Source organism: Panthera leo, chromosome C1, assembly GCF_018350215.1.
Source record: "Panthera leo isolate Ple1 chromosome C1, P.leo_Ple1_pat1.1, whole genome shotgun sequence".
Classification (NCBI taxonomy): Eukaryota; Metazoa; Chordata; class Mammalia; order Carnivora; family Felidae; genus Panthera; species Panthera leo.
In genome coordinates, this window is record NC_056686.1 from 143693568 (window position 1) to 143718903 (window position 25336).

The 25336-nt window shown below is 35.5% G+C and overlaps 1 protein-coding gene across 2 annotated transcripts in view; it reads left to right on the forward strand.

Moving 5' to 3' along the window:
* Positions 1 to 25336, forward strand: part of GALNT13 (polypeptide N-acetylgalactosaminyltransferase 13) — a 503024-nt gene that overhangs the window by 431015 nt on the left and 46673 nt on the right. For both annotated transcript variants that reach the window (XM_042948793.1, XM_042948794.1), the window contains exons 9-10: positions 10699 to 10838; positions 23151 to 23249. In XM_042948793.1, coding sequence (XP_042804727.1) covers positions 10699 to 10838; positions 23151 to 23249 — 239 coding nt within the window. The remainder of the gene's footprint in view (positions 1 to 10698; positions 10839 to 23150; positions 23250 to 25336) is intronic.

Sequence of the window (25336 nt, forward strand, 5' to 3'; positions counted from 1 at the left end):
CATACTGTCTGCATGGAGCCAGATACAGGACTCAAACTCACAAAAGGTGAGATCATGACCTAAGCTGAAGTCAGAAACTTAACTGACTGAGCCACCCGGACACCCCACCCCCCAAATATATTTATATCAGGGGTGCTTAAACATCAAAAAGTGAACACTTCTATGGAGATCTGAGAAAAGGGGAAGAATAGGCAATTCATAAAAGAAAAAATTAGCAAGGTTACCAGAAGAATTCTCACTAGTAATCAGTTTTATTTTTTTAATGTTTATTTTTGAGAGAGAGACCGAGACAGAGTGTGAGCAGGGGGCGGGGGGGGGGGGGAGAGAGAGAGAGAGAGAGAGAGAATCTGAAGCAAGCTCTAGGCTCCAAGCTGTCAGCACAGAGCCCAACGAAGGAAGTGAGATCATGACCTGAGCAGAAGTTGGACACTTAACCCACTGAGCTACCCAGGTGCCCCTACTTTTAATTTTTTTGAGGAACCTCCATACTGTTTTCCATGGTAGCTGCAATAGTTTCTGTTCCCACCAAGAGTGCAAGAGGGTTCCTTTTTCTCCACATTGTCATCAACACTTGTAGTTTCTTCTGTTTTCGATTTTAGCCATGCTGACAAGTGTGAGGTGACATCTCATTATGGTTTTGCTTTGCCTTTTTTAAAGGCAAACCAATAAATAAAATTGAATTATTTTTTAGTGTTGATTTCCATGTCTTTGTGTCATCTTTAATTTCATCAATGTTTTATACTTTTTAGAGCACAGGTCTTTCACCTCTTTTAAGTTTATTCCTAGGTATTTTATTATATTGGGTACAATTCTAATTGGGATCCTTTTATTAATTTTTCTGCTGCTTCATTATTAATATACAGAAATGAAATATACTTCTGTATATTGATTTTGTATCTGCAACCTTATGAATTTATTCTAGTTTTTTTCATGGAGTCTTTCTATATATATATCTATATATATATATAGATATATATCTATAGTATATATATATATACTATCATGTCATCTGCAAATAGTGAAAGTTTTACTTCTTCCTTACAATTTGGATGGATTTTTATTTACTTTTCTTGTCTGATTGCTATGGCCAGGATTTCTAGTGCTATGTTGAATAAAAGTGGTAAGAGTGGGCATCCTTGTCTTGTTCCTCATCTTCAGGGAAAATCTGTTTTTCACTATTATGATGTTGGCTGTGGGTTTTTCACATATGGCAATGGCTCTCTTTGCCTGTTGTGGGCAGGGTTTGGTCCCTGTGTTATTAGTGAGCCAGTCTAGGGCTACTTTGGGTTTAAGTTAGGCATTTGCCAGAGATGCAGTAGCAGTGAATTGTAGGGTGCTCTTGCTATGTTGTTTCCTGGGAAGTATTTGTTGGTCCATGGGGCCTGCAGTCAGACCAGATTTCTGCCTCCAGCCCATTGCAGAGACTGCAGTTGTACTGGAGCATGTGGTTGTCTTCCTATCTCCCCAGGACAGGAGTTACTTTGGAGTGATGCTGGCCCCTATTGGGGCTGCTTATACACTGCCAGGCTTGTGGCACCACCATGGATGGGCTCTAGCTGAGAGCATATTGGAGAAAATAGGTCTATGGGAGAATGCAGGTACAGGGCATGGGGTGCTAGGAAAGTTTTCGCACGTCTGCTCTGGGAAGGGGCCTGGAGCTGAGGCCTGGCTGGAGGGGGCAGGCTAGTGTCTGTAGGTGCTTGTGTATCTAGGCTGGGGACCAGAGGAGAGAAATGGCACCTGCCAGATCTTTTGTTCTTGAAGAAGTCTCTCAAGGATCCCTGCCTCTCCAGCATAAGCTTTGAGATTAGTAAACAAATCTCCCTCTCATATACAACAGGCATTTTTCAACTTGTTGCTTCTACGCTATAGCTCAACCTGCTGATTTTTAAAGTTATAATTAAGCCCTCCTAGTTGTAAGAACTTATGAAATTAGGCCCCTCTGGTTTTCAAAGCCAAATATTATGGGGATTGTCTTCCCTATGTGAGTTCCCTGTGGCTGGGGTGCCTGGTATGAAGGTCTGTTTCTTTCTCTTCCTGAGCCCATGGCATCCCTCCCTCCGGTGTACGGTCCCACGGGTCTATTTAGCTCCTGACCTCCTCCTCATCCTTCCTAACCTCTTTGCTGTGGCCTTTTCTGTACATTTAGCTGTGGAGAGTCTGTTCTGCCAGTCTTCTCATTGTTTTCTGGATTATTTATAGTCATGTAGGTGTTATCTAGTTGTATCTATGGGATGAGGTGAGCTTACCATACTCCTCTTCTTCCATCTTCCCCAGAAGTCACTAGTAATCAATTTTAAATAGTAATATAATACCATTTACCTTCACATTATTTAAAAAATGGTAAATTAAAGGATAAATTAAAATAGCCAGTGTTCTGGAAGGGAAATTAGCTTCCTACACTGTAAGAAGTTATGTAAATTTGAAACTTTCTGGAAAGCAGGTTAGTTTTATATATATATACACACACACACACACACACACACACACACACACACACATATATATGTCTTGAAATCACATAATTTATCAAAATACATTGCTTCTAAAAAATTATCCTAATGAAATAAAAGGCATGATAAAAATGTGCAAAGATGTTCATTGATTTTAAAGTCCAAAATTAGAAATAACTTGAATGTCCAAGTATAGGAAATGAATTATTACTAATTCATAAAATAGAATACCACAGAGGCATTAAAAACGAAGGTATAGAAGAGTTTAGTTGACCTGAAAAGTTATCATGACATACTGTTTTAGCAAAAAATTACATTGCAAGTTAATATTACATTATACATATTACAGAATCATTTTTTGTAAGAAATGTATCTTACAGTTATACATAAATAGAAATCTAGAAAAATCAATACCATAAGGTAAATATAGCCATATTACAATTGATTTTTATTTTACTTTACATATTTACTAATGTTTTAGAATTATCTGCAATGAATATATCTCAAATAACTATAAGAAGTTTTTTTTTAATTTTTAAGTGTTTTTATATTATTTTTGACAGAGTGAGAGACAGAGTGTGAGCAGAGAAAGGGCAAAGAGAGAGAGAGAGATACAGAATCTGAAGCAGGCTCCAGGCTCTGAGCTGTCAGCACAGAGCCCGACATGGTGCTCAAACTCACAAACCACCAGATCATGTCCTGAGCTGAAGTTGGGCGCTTAGCCCACTGAGCCACCCAGGTGCCCCTGTAAGAGGTTTTAAAAAGACCAATATATAAATTGTGTGCAAACTTTTCCTTACTGCTGGGGGATAAAAAACAAATTCATGCAAGTAGATCAGTGGTATTTTTTAAAAATCTGTTTAATGTTTATTCATTTTTTGAGAGAAAGAGAGACAGAGGGTGAGCGAGGAGGGGCAGAGAGTGAGGGAGACACAGATCCAAAGCAGGGTCCAGGCTCTGAGCTGTCCGAACAAACCCTAATGGGTCTCGAACCCACGAATCACGAGATCATGACCTGAGCTGAAGTTAGACGTTTAACCTACTGAACCATCCAGGTGCCCCTAGATCACTAGTATTTTTATTGGCTCCATATCTCCTTTGCATTTTCCATAGAATACGGAGAAGATGACTACATAATCTGGCTGTTCTAGTGTTCTAAACACTGCCTTGAACATCCTTACTTGGATTTTTTTTTCCTACCATAGATTTTATAGTCCATTTGCCTTAAATGATACTAAATTTACCTTTATTTTTAAAGGCCATTGCAAAGATTCACTTTTCTTATTTCCCATATTCTCCTTGATCTGGGAGTAAGCAGTTGAAAATGAGGTTTTTATTACCAAATTGAACTGAAGTTTGAGGCAATTACCTAGAAAATGTAGCCTCAAGACCTGCCCAAACTATTGACTATGGAATCAGACAGACTTAAATAAATTGAGAAGTTGTCTTTTATTTGCAGCTTCTATGTGATATATCTCTCAGTAGAAGCTATAATCATTGCACAATTCATTATCTCATTTTTATTCCATTAAAATAAAATTGCAGTAATAATAGGAAATAATAAATTCAACAGATAATCACTATATATTATTAGCTGGCATGTGCCATCAGCCTGTTAATGTAATTCTACCCAGTAACTTCCTAGTGAGTGGTTATGAGCCTGGGTAATTTGTGTGTATATCAAGAACAGATAAAAATTAAAATGGTGACTTAAAAGAATAGTTTTCAGTTAAAAAAATTTGAAATATAGTATTTAAATACTCTAGAATATAATAATCTCTAAGTGGCTTAAAAATGATTTTTAGGGGTGCCTGGGTGTGTCAGTTGGTTAAGTGACCAACTCTTGGTTTTGGCCTAGGTCATGATCTCACAGTTCCTGAGTTTAAGACTGTTTAGAATTCTCTCTCTCCCTCTCTCTGCTTCTCCCCTGCTTGTGTTCACTCTCTCTCTCAAAATAAGTAAATAAATATTTAAAAATGATTTTTTATTATGAATACTTTTGAGGAGAAAGAAATGCAGATCTTCATCCATAAAGCTCCTGATAAAGTTTCAAAGTAAATAAGAAAATAAAGAAAAAAGAAAGAAGGTGATTTTCTATTAATAAGGAATCTTGAAAGTATATTAAAAAATTGAGTTGAAACTATGTATAATGGTCTACTATAATATACAAGTATATTGTTAATATGATATCATTGTACATAAAAAACACTGATTAGCTGCATAGTTTTAAGTGTGCTTAAGGAAAAAATAGATTTTTTTAAAAGTTTTTTTTCCTCTCCTTTAGTAGCAAAGGGAATGTGCTGGTTTTTTTTTTGTTTTTTGTTTCACATTTGTTTTATTTAGTTATGACAATAAAATATTTATATATATTTAAATTATCTGTATTTTATTAACATTTTTCCATATTCTCATATAGACCTAATTGTTTCAATATATGTATTTTGATAATTAGATATACATACCATTGATCTACTTACATATTCCTGATTGAAGGAAATAATTTCCCCTTCTCTCCACATTAAGCTGTGCTGCAATATATATTCTTTCATATAAAACTCTAAGCTTTGGCCTATAATCAGGCCATTCTGTACCTTGATTATAGGGAACCATAACTATAGGCTTATTAGCCATCTACTAAGGAAAAACTTAACTGAGATTATTGATCTTCAATTTATTATCAATTTAAAAATTTAAAGCATGATTGCTCTACATATCTAAATTTAATACTACCTTGAAATAGATTTTAAAATGATGAACAAAGGACACGTTATTAAATAAAGGATAACAAAACTGTACTTGTTATTTACCTATTAATCACACTTACAAATCATGAGTTGACAAAAATAATCTTTTTAACTTATTATGAAGCTTTATCTAACTGTCAGAGCTTTCCCAGTGTCTCTGCAAGTCTCACTTAAAGATGTACTTTAAAAACTTGAAACTTTTATAAGCTGTCTTTGAAAAAAATAATAGCATATTAAGATGAATCTATTACAACATTCCTCCCTCACACTAGTGTATTTTTGTCATAACATGTATCACCTTCGAATGTATTACTGTTTATGTCTCTCTCCTCTAGAATGTAAACTCCATAGAGGAAGATATTTTTAATTTGTTCATTGATATATCCCAAGTGTCTAGAAAATGTACCTTGTATATAGTTGGGACACAATAAATATCTGCAGACTTAATCTTGGCTTGGCCTCTGTTCTGTATTTTTGTCTTTTTTTCACTTTCTTTTTCTATCTATGTGTTTATTTCACTCCTGTATTTATGTCACTGTATTAGGCATTTCTCTATATGGTAGCCTCAGAAATTCCAGGCTTAAATCATCTTTACAGCTAGCAATTCCAGAGGAAATAGAGCTTCAACTTCATAATAGTCCTAGAAAATTCTCAGAGTATATATTTTTATTAGGCTGGCTGGTTCATAGGTCCATTCCTGAGCCAATCATCATGATGGGTTATGCGTAAGATGGAAAAATGGAAAGCCTTGATTGTCTTGGGTGTTACTTGGATTTGGCCTGAACAACAACAGCATCGCCTGGGAGCCTATTAGATATGCAGATTCTCAGGCCTCATTCAGACCAATTGAATCAGAATCTGCATTTAAACAAGATTCCCTGGTGATATCCCTTTAGTTTATGTACCCAGTTGGAGCTGGAAAGATGGGAAGAGCGGTGTGGTTATCAATTCACACAAACTGAAAGTGAGAGAGGAGTGATTGCTCAAAGAGAATTTGAATGCCCTTATCAGAAGGCAGAATGGATGTCAGGCATGCAGAAACAAGAGATATACATTAAAATATACAATATGTATTCAGTAATTATTATATACCAATAATGTACACTATACTACATACTGTGCTCTTTTCATGTATTACATAGTATTCACAACATCGCACGAGACATTATCAGATAGGATACCCTGGGCTTCAAGAGATTAATTTATACAAAATTTTTATTGGGGATATAATAAGAAAGTTTATAATATAATGTCAATTAGTTATAAGTACCCTGGAGAATGATTAAACAGAATAGAGGATAGAGCAATGATGCAGGATGATGGGAGGGAGGGATCCATTTAGGTAGGAAGGTCAAAATGACTCTGAGGAAGTGAAGTCTTAGCAGACACTTCAGTGTACTGAAGGACAACTCATGGAGGGTCCTGATTATTATCATACCAGACAGGAAAAAGGACAAGTAGAAGCTGTGAGTTGGGAAAGAACTTGGCATGTTTGAAGAAAAGGAAAGAATAATACAAAAAAGCCATTGTGGCTACAGTGAAGTGAATACAGATGGTTAGGTAATAGAGATAATCAAGATTCATTTCATGAAGGATCATAGGCAATGGCTGGGATATTGTCAATTATTCTTAGCACAATGAAAAAAATCAATGGAAGCTTTGGGGCAGGATAGTGACATGACTTTATATTTCAATTGTATTGTCCAGGGAGTAGGCAATAGTGAATAAAGGATAGATGGAGAATTGTAGGTGCCGGGGGGGACTATTTAGGAGCCTGTTTCAATGCTGGTTCAGGCAAGAGATGAGAGACTGTGCAACCAGGATGGCAAAGGCGATTTTTGAGGGGCTGAGGACATATTTTGAGTGTAGAACAAATAGGAATTGCTAATGAGCTGAATGTGTGTGTGTATGAGTTAAAGATAATTACTCTTATGTTTTTGCCCTGAGAAAATGGGTGGACATTTGTGGTAGTTGCTGAAAGGAGAACCCTGGAGATGAATGAAGCTGGAAAATCAAGAGGACTATTTTGGACATACCAAATTTGGGAGGCCTATTTAGATCCCAGTGAAATTGCTAGGTAAACAATTGGATAAAGTACTTTAGGGAGGTTTGGGTTGTAGATAAGAGTTTGGGAAACAAGTGGAGAATGAGTAAGCAGAATAGAGGATAGAGCAATGACCCAGGATGATGGGAGGGGGGATCAATTCAAGCCATGGAACTGGATAATTCAGTCTCCACTTCACAGTCTCTCATTGACACAGGCTAACAAAGGCCTTACCATCTTGTAGCCGTACCCACTGTGGTACAAGGCCTCCTTAGCCCCTATGATAGATGAAAAAAGAGCCAGAGGGTGTCACACCTGGTCTTCTGTCTTTAGGACAAGAAGTGACATTTATCCCTTTCCCCTAATAGCTTATTGCCCAGGACTAGTCAATACCCTTGCCTAATAACTGCAAGGGCTGGAAATGTGGAAAAATACATGAATGTTGGGTAACCACTGCTGTCTCTCACATATCACTTTTTTTTAGGGCTCAATGAATAGTTGTTTTTAGTTTTAGTTTTATTTTATTCCCAGTATAGTTAACATAGTGTTATATTGGTTTCAGGTGTATATATAGTGATTCAACAATTCCAGACATCACCCAGTGCTCATCATGACAAACGTACTCCTTGATCCCCATCACCTATTTCACCCACTCCCCATTAATCTCCCTTCTGGTAACCATCAGTTTGTTCTCTATAGTTAAGAGTGTGTTTCTTGGTTTGTCTTTCTCTTTTTTTCTTTGCTCATTTGGTTTCTTAAATTCCACATGAGACACATGATATGGTATTTGTTTTTCTCTGACTTATTTTGCCTAGCATTATACTCTCTAGCTCTATCCATGTCATTGCAAATGGCAGGATTTCATTCTGTTTCATGGCTGAATAATATTATGTATTCATCTATTGATGGACACTTGGCTGCTTTCATAATTTGGCTATTGGAAATAATGCTGCTATAAAAAAGAGGTGTATGTACCCTCCTAGTATTTTCATATTCTTTGGGTGGATACCCAGTAGTGTGATTAGTAGATTGTAAGGTAGTTCTATTTTTAATTTTTTGAGGAACCTCCATACTGTTTTCCACAAAGGGTGCACCAGTTTGCATTCCCACCAACAGTGTAAGAGGGTTCCTTTTTCTCCCCATCCTTGCCAACACTTTGTTTCTTGTGTTTTTGACACTTGCGATACCTCACTGTAATGTTGATTTGGATCTCCCTGATGATAAATGACGATGAACATCTTTTCATGTCTGATGGTCATCTGCAGGCCTTTGGAGAACTCTGTTCATGTCTTATGCCTGTTTTTTAATTGGATTGTTTCTTGGCTATTGAGTTGTGTAAGTTCTTTATGTATTTTGGATACTGACCCTCATAGTATCTGATTTCTATGTGGGTAAAAACAGAGGGAAAAAGCCATCCACACCAAAATATTAACATAAGCCCATAGTATTTTGGTACATTTCTAACAGTAATTTAAAGTAATTATCTAGGACTAAGACAAACCCATGTTGTAGTGGCAATGCCAAGGGGTGGCTTAGAGGTGGTAAGGTGAGAAGGTTTTAGCTTCTTCTAATAGCATCTGTCATTTTCCACCAACCAAATCTTTGCCAAATCTGATGTGGGCAATTAACATTTTCTCTTATCTAATGTAAAACATATGTAAATGAATCTTCAAACTCCTTTTTAATCAGAAAATTACTCATAAATGCCTTCTAGGAAAGAGGTGCCTGGGTGGCTCAGTTGGTTAAGTATCCGACTTTGTCTAAGGCCATGATCTCATGGTTCGTGAGTTTGAGCCCTGTGTGGGCTCTGTGCTGTCAGCCCAGAGCCTGGAGCCTTCTCTGTGTCTCCCTTTCTTTCTGCCCTCCCCCCACTCTATATATAGCATCTCTATATATGATTTTCAAGAGTGTTTATTAGGTCATTGCAATTCATGTAGCAGTTAATACAAAGAGAAATTCTTGTAGTGATCTGTTTTGTAAATGTTTTCCAGCCTCTTTTTTTTAAAGGTTACTCTCCAGATTGGAAGTTCTGAATAGAATTATTTTGAAAGCAAATATTTATCTGTTTTAAAAGCCCAAAGACCTTATTGTTTTCCATCCAAACACCAGCTAGAAAAATCAATATTGTCTTTTAAAAGGAAATGGTTTGGCTGCTTAAGCATCATCAGAATGCTTTCTAACAACACTAAGGCATTTAATTTTGGAAAAACAAAAATTCTGAAGAATGTTTGAAGAACAGTGGGGGAAGGGGGAAACTAACAGGTAATGAACTTCAAGAGTGTTGCCTCTTGAATACAGTGACTCAAATAATGACATTAGTTACAGATATTTGGATGGTCTAAACAATTATTCATTTTATAGGATTGTTAGGTTTTGCTGCTTAATTGGGACAGTATATACCAAGTACTGGGCCATTTGGGGTGTGTGTGTGTGTGTGTGTGTGTGTGTGTGTGTGTGTGCGCGCGCACGCGCATGCCCAAGTCTGGTTGCTTATTCATCTCAAAGGAAACAGGTTAAACAGAGACCTTTTCAAAGTAATCTAAGAAATGTAATCTTCTCATCATTATTTCATTCAAATCATTTTTAATATTGATAGTAATGAACAAATAATACCACCATGATTTCTTTTTATGTAAAAATTAGTAGCACTGTTGGTTTTAGTAACCACACGCGAAGTAACCGCTTGAGCTAAAGCCGACCCAAGCACTGTTGGTTTTAATTCTCAGTTGGAAAGCATCTTTTATGACCATCAATGGAAATATTCGTTTTAATTTCATATATTATACTGTTACATGAAGTGAAATTAAGCATTTTTAATGTACATATGTGAGTATAAGTCATTTGTTTATGTTAACCTCTTATCTATTTACTAACTTATCCAAGAATTCAAGCTGGCTTACATTAATTAATAAAATAATACAGGAAAAAAATAAAGAAAAAATCAGGTCTATGGCAGACTGAGATAGAGTAAAATTTCTAGAAGAGAGAAAATTAGAACACACAAGTGTTCATTGTGAGGATCATATTTATATAAATTTATCATGAAATCTATGGTGGTGAGTAAAAGACACTAGGAAAATATGAAGATTGGAATTTTTAATAAAGAGAAGCAGCTACATTATCACACGGCTCAGTTAAGCTTTAATTATGAGGTGCTAAATTAATACCAATTTACACTTATTTGATTAATTATTCAATCTAAGAAGTGTAAGTACTTGGTAATAAATATTTGCATTTGAAAAGCCATAACCAAAGGAAAATCTGTTTTTGATATCTATTTCATGTACTAATTTGTTGCTAGTAAGAAAATCAGTTTAGTAGCAGCTGCAAATGCACTTGAATTTGATGGAATTGTAATTATAGAGGGGGAAAAAAACTGATAGCAAACTGATAACAGAGTGAAACAGTACTAAAACGAAAATAGAACTGATTTGCGTGTTTCTCTGAAAAATTCCAGGTGTTGTCAAAGTGGATTACGGAGATGTGTCAGTCAGAAAAACACTAAGAGAAAATCTGAAGTGTAAGCCCTTTTCTTGGTACCTTGAAAACATCTATCCGGACTCCCAGATCCCAAGACGTTATTACTCACTTGGTGAGGTATGAATTATTTATTTTGGTTAAGTCATAAATATATTTTGCAAATGGAGCAATTTCTAAGGAACTCAATGTTTTTTTATGTTATGAATAAAATGGTTTAAGCGTTTTTACATAGATCTATTTTAAGTAAATTCTCAAATCACTTATAGTCTCAAAGACTGTAAAGGTCTTTATCACTGAGATTTGCAAAAGTAAGGGATAGTTTAAGACTAGTATTTTCTTGTTTATTTACCAACAGGTCAGAAACTTTTTGGTCATATGGATCTTCCACTCTTATAATTTCTTGTGAACGCTAAGAGCTTTGGTTTAAGTGGGATAAAATCTATATTTAATGTATTGAAACTAAACCTGATAATTTTAAAACTTACTTATTAATCCATTAAAAATAATGTTTTCTAGGGGCACCTGCGTGGCTCAGTCGGTTAAGCGTCCGACTTCAGCTCAGGTCATGATCTCACAATTTATGGGTTCGAGCCCCACGTCAGGCTCTGTGCTGACAGCTCAGAGTCTGCAGCCTGCTTTGGATTCTGTGTCTCCCTCTGTCTCTCTGACCCTTCCCCACTCGTGCTCACACATGCTCGCGCACTCTCAAATAAACATTGAAAATTTCTTTTAAAAAAATCATGTTATCTGGGGACACCTGGGTAGCTCAGTTGGTTAAGCATCTGACTCTTGATCTCAAGGTCATGAGTTCAAGCTCTACATTGGGCTCCATGCTGGGCATGGAATCTACTTAAAAAAAAAAAAAAATGAATGATGATGATGATGATGATATCCCTTACATGTTAATATAAGTAGTATGTTTAAAAAATATATTTTCCAAAGCAAAATCAAATAGTAAGATTAGCATCAGTTATATTTTTGTAAATTGCATTACTGTCTGGCCTAATAGAAGTTAACTGGAGTCATCTGTTTTGGTACTCAGTCTACTGTAATATCACACATCGTGTAGCCTCTGAGAGTCTCCTTGTACATCCATGAGAAGTAATATCTCAGTGTAATTTAAATCGTGTTGACTGTGTAGGCCCACTGAAAACCACTGACCCTATGCCATTGTTTTCTAAAATGTCTATTATCTTTAGAAATACATAGTTGGTTTCATTATGACTATATAAACATATATTCAGTGTCTCAAACTTAAAACCCATTCCTTTATGAATTATATGTTCCAAATTTGTAATTTTCCACTTAGTAGGGATTAGATTTGAGAATCATAACTAATTTAATACTGGCTGTAATTAAATAATTTTGACAGCAATGACGCAATGCATTTGGAAAATAATTATTAATTAGGTCTGTCCTTAGGTTAAAATTGCCATTTTCTTGGATAATAGAATATCTGAAATGTATAGAATATAATCTAGCACTTTTTTGATTCATTTGCTGAAAATAAAAATCTGTAACTTTAATCTATAAATGTAATTTATTTATGATTAAGTAGAAAATGATTGAAGAAAAAAAACACTGAAACTGGGTGGACCCCTAACTGAATTGGTTTTTAAAGGCTGTTTTTCTGTGCCACATCCCGGCACTATTTGTCAAATCTCCTCTTCCTGGTTAACCATGTAAATATCTCTTTATAGAATCTTTCAGTTTACATCTATTTAACCTTAATCTGAATAATGTAGTGCAAAGATTCATGTGTAATAACAGTGAATGTATGACTTTCTAAGTGTCATTCTAGTTAATAGTACTGTGCCTCAGGGTGTTGTTGTTTTTAATTCTTGTTGGCTTTTATTGGGGGGAGGTTGTTGCCATTGTTTTTCAAATATGCAATATTTCCACGTAAGTACTAATGTTACAGTGATTTATACTTAATACATAAAAAAATGAGTGCTTTTTAAACTAGAACACTGTTTGCATGCTAGTTATTATGATCTAATGCTACTGAAGATCATCAATATCTAATACTTTCTTTCATTTCTTTACTGAAAAGTTTAACAATTGTGAACTTGACAGTACCCTAAGAAGAAGGGCATGTTTCCATTCTTGTAGTAGAGTGTTTCTCTGGCTGTAGTCAGTGGACCCAGCTAATGAGTAAATATGGATTACTTTTTCTAAAATGAGGTATCACCAGGGCATATAACAAAACAGATAAGAGTAAGGAGACTTTTTTGAAATTCTCTGGGGCCACCAGAGTGACTCCTGAGAAAGGGCTCTAAAACAGAACCTAGATATTTACTTCTTTGTTAAAAATCCAATTTTATGGGGTGCCTGGGTGGCTCAGTCGGTTGACCGTCCGACTTCGGCTCAGGTCATGATCTTGCAGTTCGAGGGTTTGGGCCCCACGTGGGGCTATGCTCTGACAGCTCAGAGCCTGGAGCTTACTTCAAGTTCTGTGTCTCCAGCTCTCTCTGTCCCTCCCCCGCTCATTCTCTGTCTCTCTCTCAAAAATAAGCATTAAAAATTTTCTCTTTAAATCCAATCTTATGGTTTCCTGTGTTACATCAAGGAAACCTAATTAACTGACTTGCTAAAAAACTAAAAATATAGTGTGGGTAAATTCCTTTGTACAACCTACTGATTTTGAATTGGCTGTCTTCTGTGATAGATCAGTTGGCCGTATTTTAATGTACAGAAATGGGTTGAAAGAGAGAGATTGCACCTTTCTGGGTTTTTGAAACCTATCCAGAAAAGGCAGCATGTTGTATTGAAAAAATCCCAGACCTTGGAGGCAAGCAGAGGAAGGTTTAAATCCTGAAGTCATAGCTTACTACTCAAATGGCACTAGGTATCCTCTCTGCTGCCTGTTAGCAATGTGAAGACAATCATAAAGGGCTATAGTGATGATTGAAGATATAAAGCATCTAGCATAATGCCTTGCAAGGAGTAGTAGAGCAGCATCAGTAGTAACAGTTATTGTAATTATTATAGCTACCATTTACTGATGTCTCATTTAGTCAAACACTACGCTAGATGCCTTATAACAATTCCATGTATATTTAAAAAGTATTTAATTTCTTACTAAAAAATCTCAACTCCATGACTTGGGATTTATTATTATCCCCGTTTAAAATGGAAACTGACATATAGAAGTTTTATGTGATTCACCTATAGGTCATTGAGCTACCTATTAAAGTCAGGATTCAAATACATGTTAGTCTGACATTAAAGCTTGCTTTTTCTTATAACTAGAAAGACAAAATAGCTTGTGTTACTACAGTTTATTCAAAGTGCTTTCATTAAATAAGAGGTGGAGTTGGAATCTATATGTTACATGCTAAGGATGCAAAGTCAAATAAGTGAAACCCTTTACTCTTAACCCATTCTACCGAAATGGGGGCAGGAGATATGGCAAAAAAAAAAAAAAACAAAAAAAAAAACAAACAAAAAACCCACAAATAGTTAAGAAATCCCAAGAAATAAAAGATGCCCTATATGAAGTATATAGGCATGCTATGAAGTGCTGCTTCAAAATCCCCCAAAATTCAAAAATCTATGAGATATAATAAGTTTTAAACTTGGATAGTGGGATATTAATGTGCTGTAGTTTTCCACTTTAAAACAAGCCTTAAAGAGATGCTATCTAGCATCTGTTTCCATGGAAACAGAAGGACAATTTTACCAAGCACTACTTCCCAATTCAATTTTGCATAGTCATGTATACATAATTTAAGACGGACATTTTGATAATGAGTTTGGGATCAACTGTTAATGGACAACAGACATTTACTTAAAGCTTTTTCTTTCTTACCTCCTGCCATTAACCATTTTTGGAAGAAAGTAAAAGCTGTCTTTCCTTATACATGAGGGTTATTTTTTTTCAAGTAGTGGGAGCCTCAGAGTGGTATCAGATATCTAAGCTACTTATCAAGACAACAAATGATTTCTTTGTAATATGTATATTTCTCATAGGTGCTCATCACTTAATTTAAAATGAAATTGGTAGCATTTAACAATTTTAAGTTTCCTTAAACTTCAATGTTGTTCAAAGCCTGTTATTTAATATCACAGTGTACTGGTGAATATAAATGCTTCCCTGTCAGTTTTTTCTTTATAACATTTTTAGCTGTTTTGGAAGATGCAAATGTGATATTCAGTTTCTCATTATCCTGTATCATCACCAAAATAATCATTAGGAAAATTATTGATACCAGTGTCTTAATTTCTTATGTTTGAATCTTACTCAGGTAATTGAAATGTTACTTTATCCAGCCCATGAATTACATACAATTCCCAATGGGAAGTTAAAAGCTGTGCAATTGTTTTGAACTAAAACCTTTAAATAGCTTAATGAAGCATGTGCCTTTTAGGCTCAGGAAGCATATCATAATGGAATAAGGAAGTTGAGTTCTTCATAGCATTAAATTCTTTCTTAACTAGCCCTTTAGCTTATGGAGATTTAGAATGTCAGTTTCTGATCTTGTAAATATAAAGGCCAATTTTAGTACTATAGGATTGAAAAATAAGATTCTAAAGTCATATGTCTCACCTCAAGTTTTTGGACCAATGACAGGCCAGCATTTTGAGGGGAAAAAATGCATTGTGAGCTATGTAGAATACAGGAGTATAAGGAGAAAGGGATTTCTGTAGCCAAGTGACTTGACTCTTGGGGCTCATAATTTACACTTGCATGTTGCTTCAGAGACGTTTAGACATTAGCCTGTGCAGTTTGGATTGCCTTCCTGACCTCACAACTTCTTTTTCCTTTTGTATCCTTTAACCATAGCAGCTTTGGTTAAGGGTGCTGTTGCATATTGGTACCATATTCTATAAATATTGTTAAAAAGCAAATTTGTGTAACTAAAAATAGGAAACGTGAAGCTGCTAGGTTTCAGGGATTGAGGGTACAATCAGTGACAGCTGAACTCAGAGGCTAACATGCTTAGAGATTTACCCTCTGTTGGTAATCAGATCTATTTATAGATCCACAGTCTTCCTGACCTTTCAATAGGATAACCAGTGAGGAAGCCTCCTTTTAGATGATTTACACAAACAGCACATTCTCTCTGCCCATCATTATGTTTCTAAAACTCTTTGGGATCCAGTAGCTAATTTTCAACCCAGGATAACTGAACATGCCTATGTACAGGAAAAAAAAAAAATGTTACTCCTTCATCAGATGTTAATTTGAAGGCTGTTGGGTTGTGTAACCCACCTGAGAACAAAGTGAGTTTATCACCTAAAAAAAATTTTTTACTTCACATTGCTGATAGACTAGAACTAATTCTAATTGTATTACTTAAATAGATATTGGCACAAACAATCATAACAAATTATATGCCAATTAGGCATTTACTGAATTCTCTCAATATTCTTGTGTGCTTTTGTTATCCACCAAAATAAATGAAATTATTTGATTTTCTATGCTCTTTACATTGAGTGTATGTGTGTGGACAGGGATAAATATGCCATATAGTCAGAATTTTAAAATTGGGGCATTTTAAACCCAGGTCTACATAAGCAGTCAGCTTGGATTTTTCAAATATATAGATTTTGCACTCATCCTTCTGATTTATGCACAATTTGGTAAAGAGAAAAATCTACTTAAATGCATATTCACTACAGCAATTATAATATGGAAACATTAACATTAAACTGGAATTCACTGCAAATGTGCCTATTTTCTTTGGAAGTAAAGAGAAACCAAACGAGGTTGACATATGTAAAATAATGATAATGAGTAACATAATGTGCAATTGAAAGATAAGCATGTGTTGGAGTAATTAAAGCAAAAAACTATTTTAAGTTTAGATTATTATCTTTAGAATGGATTTTACATATTGGTTTCAAAATGCAAAGGTATGAGGGTGAGGGGGGGAGTATATGCCTCTTTTCTAGAACTGAGAGTTCTCATTGTTGCTTGCTGTTACAATCCAGCAGAGGGAGCAAAAGCTAATGAACAAACTATGTAAGTGGTAAGAACATTACCATGGCTGCTGCTGAGTAGAAACATTTAGAAAAAGGCTTGCTGATTTCAAACACAAAAACACAAGTGGGAAAAATACTCTCAATTTTATGTCATTAAAAATTGTTTCCAAGCAATAAAAGATTATGTGTAAACAAAGGAATCTCAAAGCAGACAACAATTAAAGTTAAAACTATGTTGGCCCTATGCCACATATTCACAGATACCCCATACCATAAGCAATGAGTCAAAAGAATTTTACAGATCTGAGAAGTACTGGCCTGCTCTTCTTATGTGAATACAGGTAATAGAATCGGTAAGGAATTTCTAATGAATGAAGATCATCAGTGGTTGGCTGCCTAGATTTTTCTCAGAATTAATGGCATTACCAAATAATTGGTAATGTTTTCAGGTAATATGGTACCAGTGATGAGATCAGGGTCTTTCCTGAAGTTGACTGTTTTGCTTAAACAACATTCTTTGAAGCCCCAGGGTACACTTAGAAGGGTTCTGATTTAAAAATCACACAAGATCATCCTAAATCACATCATCTTTTGCATCTCAAAAAATAAGGTACATAGATTGAACTTTCCTGTATGCCAATACCTTATCATTTACAGTAAGAGTTGCTTGATGAGGACTGTCAGTACACATTGGTGACCATTTTTATATTTTTATGAAAATAAAGCAGATTCCCATAGTGTTGGGTTCAGACGAGAATAATCTGATGTATACTAATCTGCATGGATTTTTTTTTTAATCTGGATTGTATCGGCCTAGTGACATAAACCTTTTGATATTGTCTCTATCCAGGTGATGTCTCTGTCTCTCGATTTTTAAGTTGGCTATTGATACCCATTCTGTGTTCTATCCTTTTTGCATCTAATGTCATCCTAGCCATAGCCAGAAATGATTTACATGACCTCAGCCCAACAGTGGGGCATCTAGTCTTCATGATTTAGTCCCCTAGGTCTGATCCTAGCCTGCTTTCATGTGTCTTGTTCCATATGTCTTCACCATTGTCTGAATGACCTGTTGTACCCTTTACCTCTGGTTAGCTAGAACTCAATCCTTCCTTGCTCCTTCCTCTCATCTCCTTTCTGATAAATACTGCTCGCCTATCTGGAGGTCAGGACTGGGCAATTCCCAATGTCATGATAATAGCTTTCAATTCCTTGTTTGGACAAATTATTTAACTTCATTGTATCTTAATATTTTCATTTATGAAATGGGGGTAATAGGTTGGTTGTAAATATTAAATTACCTGTTACGCATAAGTGTTTGGAACAGCACATAGCACATACAATTATAATGATTGCTAATTATTATTATTGCAGTGGCAGTGGTATTAGTGGTGGTGGTCGTCACCCCATCTCATCTCATTCTGACAGCTGTCCTAAACCACTGACTCCTATCTGTTTCTAGTCCAGATCCCAAATCTAGCCAACTTCATCAGATTTGACTTGAGCTTCTATTTTATATCTTCTTAGCACCTGCTATATCCTCAGGGACAGGTAATATTACATGTCTAGAAACTACCAAATCATTTTGTGGAATAGTTAGAACATTATCAAAAATAGCACAAGCATCTTTTCATGAAGTCCCCCAAATCAGTCTATTTTAGAAATCCAAAAATAAGCAGTGGCAGCAGTGATGCAGTGTTTGAATCTCTTTGAGTTCTCCCATTAAAACAGAGCATCCAGGATAGCAAAACAAAAAATTGATAGAAAACACTATCAAATTAGGTGGCAGGTATTCTCACAAATCCCAAAATAGAAGTTGTCAATTTCATGACCATGTGATACTCCAATCTTTGCCGGAGGAAGCAAAGAAAGCAATGGGATGTCTGATGGAAATGAGACCCAGATAACCCCCAAAGTGCTAACAGATACTCATGAGAAATTGCCTCAGGCCACTTTGATAATAGTAGCTGAAACTGGGAGAGGTGTTTCCATACAGTCCAATTTGTAAGTCAGTGAAAAGTCTCCTTTCTAATGTCTGAAAGGCTTACACACTCTGAGACTTGTGATTTCTTAAAACTCACTAGCTGAAGTTCCTTCTTAGAAGAAACTTCAAGGAATAAAGCCCAATTAAGGGGTAAGAAACAATGAGGACAAAGGAAATGGAAAATCCAGATGAAAATAGGAGAAATGAACAGAACCAGGAGATCTCAAAAAATAGAAGGCTATTATTTCAACTTTTCAGAAAAGTACAGGAACGGGAGAGCCAGACTTGTGAAGTTAGTTAGAAGTGGTCTTCTATATAAACATTCCCAGTTGGGACAGCTGGGAACATTTGCCCTTCAACTTTCCCACTGGGCACTGAGGGAATCGACTTTATGAAGACCTCCTTTTCTCTCCACCAGCACCCAGAGTCTTCAAAATAGGTAGTCCTCCAACTAGCAAGTACTCCACTATGTTCTACCGATGCAAGGGGTTTCAACCCTGAATATACACTCAAGTTATGTGCAGAGCTTTAAGCTCTCTCCTGGTCCTATTCTAGAGCATTTGGATCAGAATCTATGAGGGCGAGGCCAGGCAGAACCATATTATAAAAGCTTTCCAGATGGGAACCACTGAAAAAGTTACTTTAGAAAGGAAGACTAATTATAATAGTAATGTCACCATTTAACATCAAAAACCTGCATAACTCCCTCCAAAATGCTAGTTGTTAAACTTTGCTGGACATTAGAATTACCTGGGGGGATTTTAAAACCCCAGATGGCCAAGTGATACCCTCCACCATCTAAATGGGAATGTGTGGACTTGGGAATCAGGCAACAGAAGAGTTTAAAGATTCCAGCTGATTCCCAAAAATAGAAAAGAAAGAAATGGTCTCCTGATAAAACCCTCTCTCTTAAAAGGTCAGGAGAATTGGATTCATGTAATAATAAGAACAATAATAATTAGAAGAGGATGGCCACAGTAAGAATAAAGATAACAAGGAGGGGAATGATCTCTCTACAAACAATGCATGGACACCAAAGCTTTATGCCCATAGACAGGAAAAGTGTACCTAATATTTCAAAATGAACTAAAATAAATTGTATAATGATAAAATGTAGAAAATAATGCTATAAATCAAACTTAGAAATACTTTTAAAATGAGTGCATGAAATGTAGTAAAGAATTAGAAATTAAAGAATGAATTCATTTAGAAACAAAGACTAACCTTGAAACAACACAAGTCAATAATCCCAGAAACCCCCAATAATTCCACTTTTAATAGAAGGTCACATATAGAAGAGAAGCAAGAAGATCCAAAACAATAGGATTTTCTAATGGGAAAAATCAAAACAATAAAATAAAATGAACATTACTAACTATAATTTAAGAAAATGCTTTCCTGAAAGTAAATTTGAAACTACATGTTGAAAAGGAATGCTATGTTTCTGGAAGAGTGATCCAGAATGAATGATATTAAGATGCATAGTGTTAACTCTATTGAACTTTAAAGAAAAGAAAAAGATCAGTTTGGCATTCAAGCAAATAGACATTTGTAAAAAAGAATAAGGCAAAGAAAACCAGATTATCATTAGACTTTTCAAAAGCAACTATTTATGCTGGAAGTAAATTGCATAACATTTTAAAGATACTCAAGGAAATAGATTGTGAGCCAAGGATTTCAGATATACCAAATTGATTTTCAAATATAAAGGCCATATATATATTTATCAACATGCAAGAACTCAGAAAATTGTTTCCAGTAAAGGGAAACATCATTTGTCCATTTGCTCAGGCAAAACCTTGGAATGCTTGTCTTTTTTTCCTCTCATAGCTCATATCCAATTCAATCACAAATCTTATTTGGGTCTGTCTTAAAAACATCCCCAGTTTGACCTATCCACCTCTATCGCTATCCTACTATTTCAAGCAGCCACCATCTCTAGCCGGCATGACGACAAGACTCCCCTTACGTGTTTCTCTGCCTCTACTCTTTACTCCCTCTAATCTGTTCTCACAGCAGCCAGAGAAAGCTATAAATAGGTCATCTTCAGGCTTAAACACTTAATGATTTCTTACTTTATTTAGCGTTGGATACCTCTCTCCTCTGCCCCTTGTTCACTGCACCCTGGCCATATTGCTAAGCTTGTTGTTTGACTCAGTTTTTCTCAGCTGCAGAGAGCATACATTTGATGTTCCCTCTGTCTGGACTACTTCTCCACACATGGAAATATGGTTATTCTCTCACTTTACTAAGGTATATCTTCAAGTATCATTTTCTCAGAGTGGCCTTCCTAGTCCCCTATCTAAAATAGTACTCCTTCCATCACTTTCTCTACCCTTCCTGTGTTCTTCATAGAAGTTCTTGAGCTTCTGATATATTACAAATGTATTTGTGCATTAAACTCTTCTCTAAAATATAAGCTTCATGGTGGAGAGGACTATGTTTATTTCGATCACTTCAGTAGCCTCAGCACCTTCAATGGTGTTTACATGAAGTATACATACTCTCAATAATATTTGTTGGATAAATGCATTCATAAGAGGAGTTACAGACCAAGCTTATAGGTCTATAAGCTATAGGTTAATAATAATTACTGGGGACAAAATACTTTGGAAGCATCCTTAAGTTCTGTGCTTAGTTTGTCAAAAAGTAGGATGATATGCATCCTCATATGTCCCTTTAAAATGCTACTGTCAGAGTATGTACAGGTCTGAATATGGCTTCAAATCTTCTTTTGTCCATCAAAAAGACAAAATTTTATAAATGACAACATGTTGCCCCTTTAATTATTAACCAGAATCTATTCAAGTATCATGAATCTAGCAGAGGTCCTCTGAATCAGATTGCATAGCTTACATGTAAAGGTGAATTAATCATTTTGTGACAATTTATTCCTCTAAGGGTTATAGTATTATACTACTCTGTACTTTTTAAGAATAATATAGCATTTTATTATTTCTCAAGAAGTTTGCCTTTTATGAAATGTTAAAGTAGGATATAAAGAATTTAAATATAAACTTTTATGTCATGTGTTGATTAGGTCATATGCAACATAGGCAGCCTGATAAACATCATCTATCAATTGTCACCTTTCTCAATTCTGTCAAGCTACAGGTCCTGAAACCTTTAATCTTCACTTATAGTCTCAGTATCCTTCAGTGCCTGAACCAACCTATATCAGATTAAGAGTGTATTTCAGCCCTAAACCTACCAGTGTGGAACTAGAACATGATTTTGCTTCTTGAAGCTTACGTCCTTTCTCTTTAATATTCATGGTGTGTTCTGATCTTTCTAATGTGTTGCAGCTCAGGTTCTTGATGAAAGGATCTATAATCCTGCTCTAAATCTCAATGCATTGACACTTCTGCTCAGCTCTTTCAACCTTTGCAAAGTATGAATTCCAATCCCCACTATTCTCAATTGCTGACTGGGGCCTTAAAGCAAATCACACCACTTTTCCCAATTCCAGGAACCATTACTTGCCCTTTGCATTCTGCATCAGACAAAAAAGTGATTCGTATAAACCTCATCTACCCTTTTTAGAAGTTTGTGATCTTATTCATTTGCCAATATGAAGAAAGAAATATGTACCTAAAGCATAGATGACTAATTAGATGTATGCAAATAACGTATAAGTGAATAGTAAGATATGCAGGTTCTAATAAGAGTCACAGCTAAGAACTTTTCGGAAGCAGAGTGGACAAGTATAAATACATACTTGTAGTTTAGACTAAGGGAAAAATTAAAAACATTCCCATTCCATTTATTAGAAATGCCTTTTTAATTATTCGTTTGTGCTTGATTTAGTAATTTTAGCATCTTTAAACTCAATGATTGGCTTTTGTAATTACATGTGTCCCAAAGACAAATTGACATTATATTAATTATGGAACTAATGCAGTATTTGAGTGTAAACCAAGAATCTTATGCTTGCACTTGGCAATTTAATCTTGTTTTTGAGGGATTTTTAATCTGAAATCACCATTTAGCTTTATAATAGCTCTTCTTAGATCAACTCTTTTCCATTAAGTTTGGCATTAGGTATGAAAAAAGATGAATGGATAGGTTTTAGTTACAGAAATAAACAATAATTAATCTTTATTAACATATGATGGAATATCTAGTAATAAAGCAATCTAAAGACACATAAATTTGAATATTTAACCAATTTGTTTCAATTCCTTTGCATACAGTACCACAGGAGTTCAAGAATAGACTATGGATTTTTGAGTGGAATTTGGCAACTGCCCTAATTTTAAAAGGATTTGGGAATGAATAATTTGTAATATATAGATATTTCCCCATTCTCTGAACAAGGAGTGCCTCTTGATTATATGCTAATGACAATGCCATTGCTGTTCAAGTTTACTTAAGTAGGAGTTTAGACAGAAAAAAAGACAAATATTTTGTGTTCTTCTTGGAGAAATTTCCTTGCAAACATTTATCATGTTATTATCAATATACAATTTGATAACACCAGCAAGACTTTCTGACATGTTTTTGTATGTTTCCTTTAGATAAGAAATGTTGAAACCAACCAGTGTTTAGACAACATGGGCCGCAAGGAAAATGAAAAAGTGGGTATATTCAACTGTCATGGTATGGGAGGAAATCAGGTAAACTCTTTTTTTTTTTTTTATCAGCTTCATCTTTGGGGGAGAATATTGCTGTGAAGCAATCATAGTAAATCAGGACTCACATGCCAATAACAATAAAGTCTTAGCTTAAGAAATTAATGGGCATTCAAATCAAGAACTAATTTCCCTATTACCCTAAGTATCTTAAGAAAGCACTACAGAATTTAATAGGGCAGCATTTTCAATGATCCCAATTAATGAAGATAGCCAAATATTTTAGACCTATCTCATTTTACCATGTATGGGCAAATGAGGACCACATTTTATTCTGTTATTAACTGAATAGTATGAAATAACCCCTCAACTATGATGTTTTCCCAATGGTGCTTATTCTAAATTGTTTTTGTATATGTTTATGTATATCGTGTTTTCTATGAATTTCTGGGGTTCAGTAAAATTTTTAAATGCATGAGTAAGCACATCTGTTACATTTTTGCTTTGGGTGTCTGAAGATGCTCTTTGGACCAGGTAAAAAATGTAGTATTTAAACAAAATTGATGCTTGATTAAAAGTCCAAGACAGTTTTTTTGTGTGTGTGTGTGTGTGTTGCAGTCCAATTATTAGAGTCCTGTCAGACTATAACAAGTTTCTTGTACGCTCTTTAAATGTTGAAAAGTGGCTCTGCAAGGTGGGCATGTGGAGGCTGCTTAGCTGTGAGTCTTCAGATGGGGCAGCCCTGCTGTTGTGGCCATTTTGAGAAACAGAATTTGGGATTTGTAGAGATTTATAATGGAGTATGAAGTAGCTAATCCTCAGTAGACAAGTTGTCTACAAAAGTGGAGGAGACATACACCAGTGAGTTCTTTGTTTAGTACATTAGAGTAAAATTAGGAAACAAAAGTTATTCTGTCCAGCACATCATGGTTACAGAGGTAAAGCAGTTGAATGTGCCAAGAATCTACAGAGAAAAAGCAATAGCCATGTTGAGTTTTGACACTATACTTCAAATAGGATCTGTGTGATTCAATGGAGAACATTAAAAAAGGAATTTTTTAAAAACCAAAAAAATATTTATTAAAATCCTAATTGTCCAAAATTTCAGTGTAAGCAGGAAAATATTTAAACCATAGTCTCTAAATTAAAGCATGGAAAAGTAACTTTATGAAACAAAATAGGAACAACAATATAGGCAGAACAATGGCAGAGCACTCACAAATGGTCCAGCTTGTATATTGATTCACCGTGAATGTGAGAGGCCTCTACTACCAAAACCAATGTAATCCCAATTAATTCAGCTGGAAATGGAAAAGTTGAACTGTTAGACGACTAACTGTGCATTGTTTAATTTTTTCCCAAATGACAGTAAAAAATTTGAAAGTAGTCAACTCTTAACATTTGTTTGGGTCCTCAGTGACTTTGCAAAGAAACCAAAAACTTTCTATCTTTGCATTCTTCAATCCGTAAAGTTAACTTTTATCATTGGCTGGTCACATGAGGGCTGCTGAAACTCCAGATATCATGTCCACTTTCAAGGCAGGAAGAAATAGGGGTAGAGAAGAGCTGTAGTAACCATGATTGTCCTTTTATTAGGAAAAACAAGACTCCCTAAAGGCTTCACATACCTCCCTATAAGTCTTTTTGGCCAGAAATGTGTTACTTGAATACCTCTAGCACAAAAACTGAATATTTTACTACACTTACATGTGACTACTCCATACAGTTCATTTACCATGGATACTGAGTGGACATGTAGAAGTGTCTCCCATAATGTGTTTCAGCAGCTTATGAAAAAAGGTCAACTGATCATCTGGACCATGATAATCTATAGAATTCCAAAAAGCTACACTATTTATGACATCCTTCTGATTCTAATGCAGATGAAAATGAAGGAGGAAGATAACCTAGATGATTTATCCTAAGTTTTTTTTAAATGTTTTTTTATTTATTTTTGACAGAGCATGAGCGGGGGAGGGGCAGAGAGAGGGAGACACAGAATCCGAAGTAGGCTCCAGGCTCTGAGCTATCAGCACAGAGCCTAACGCAGGGCTCGAACTCATGGACTGCGAGATCATGACCGGAGCCGAAGTCAGACGCTCAACCGACTGAGCCACCCAGGCACCCCAATC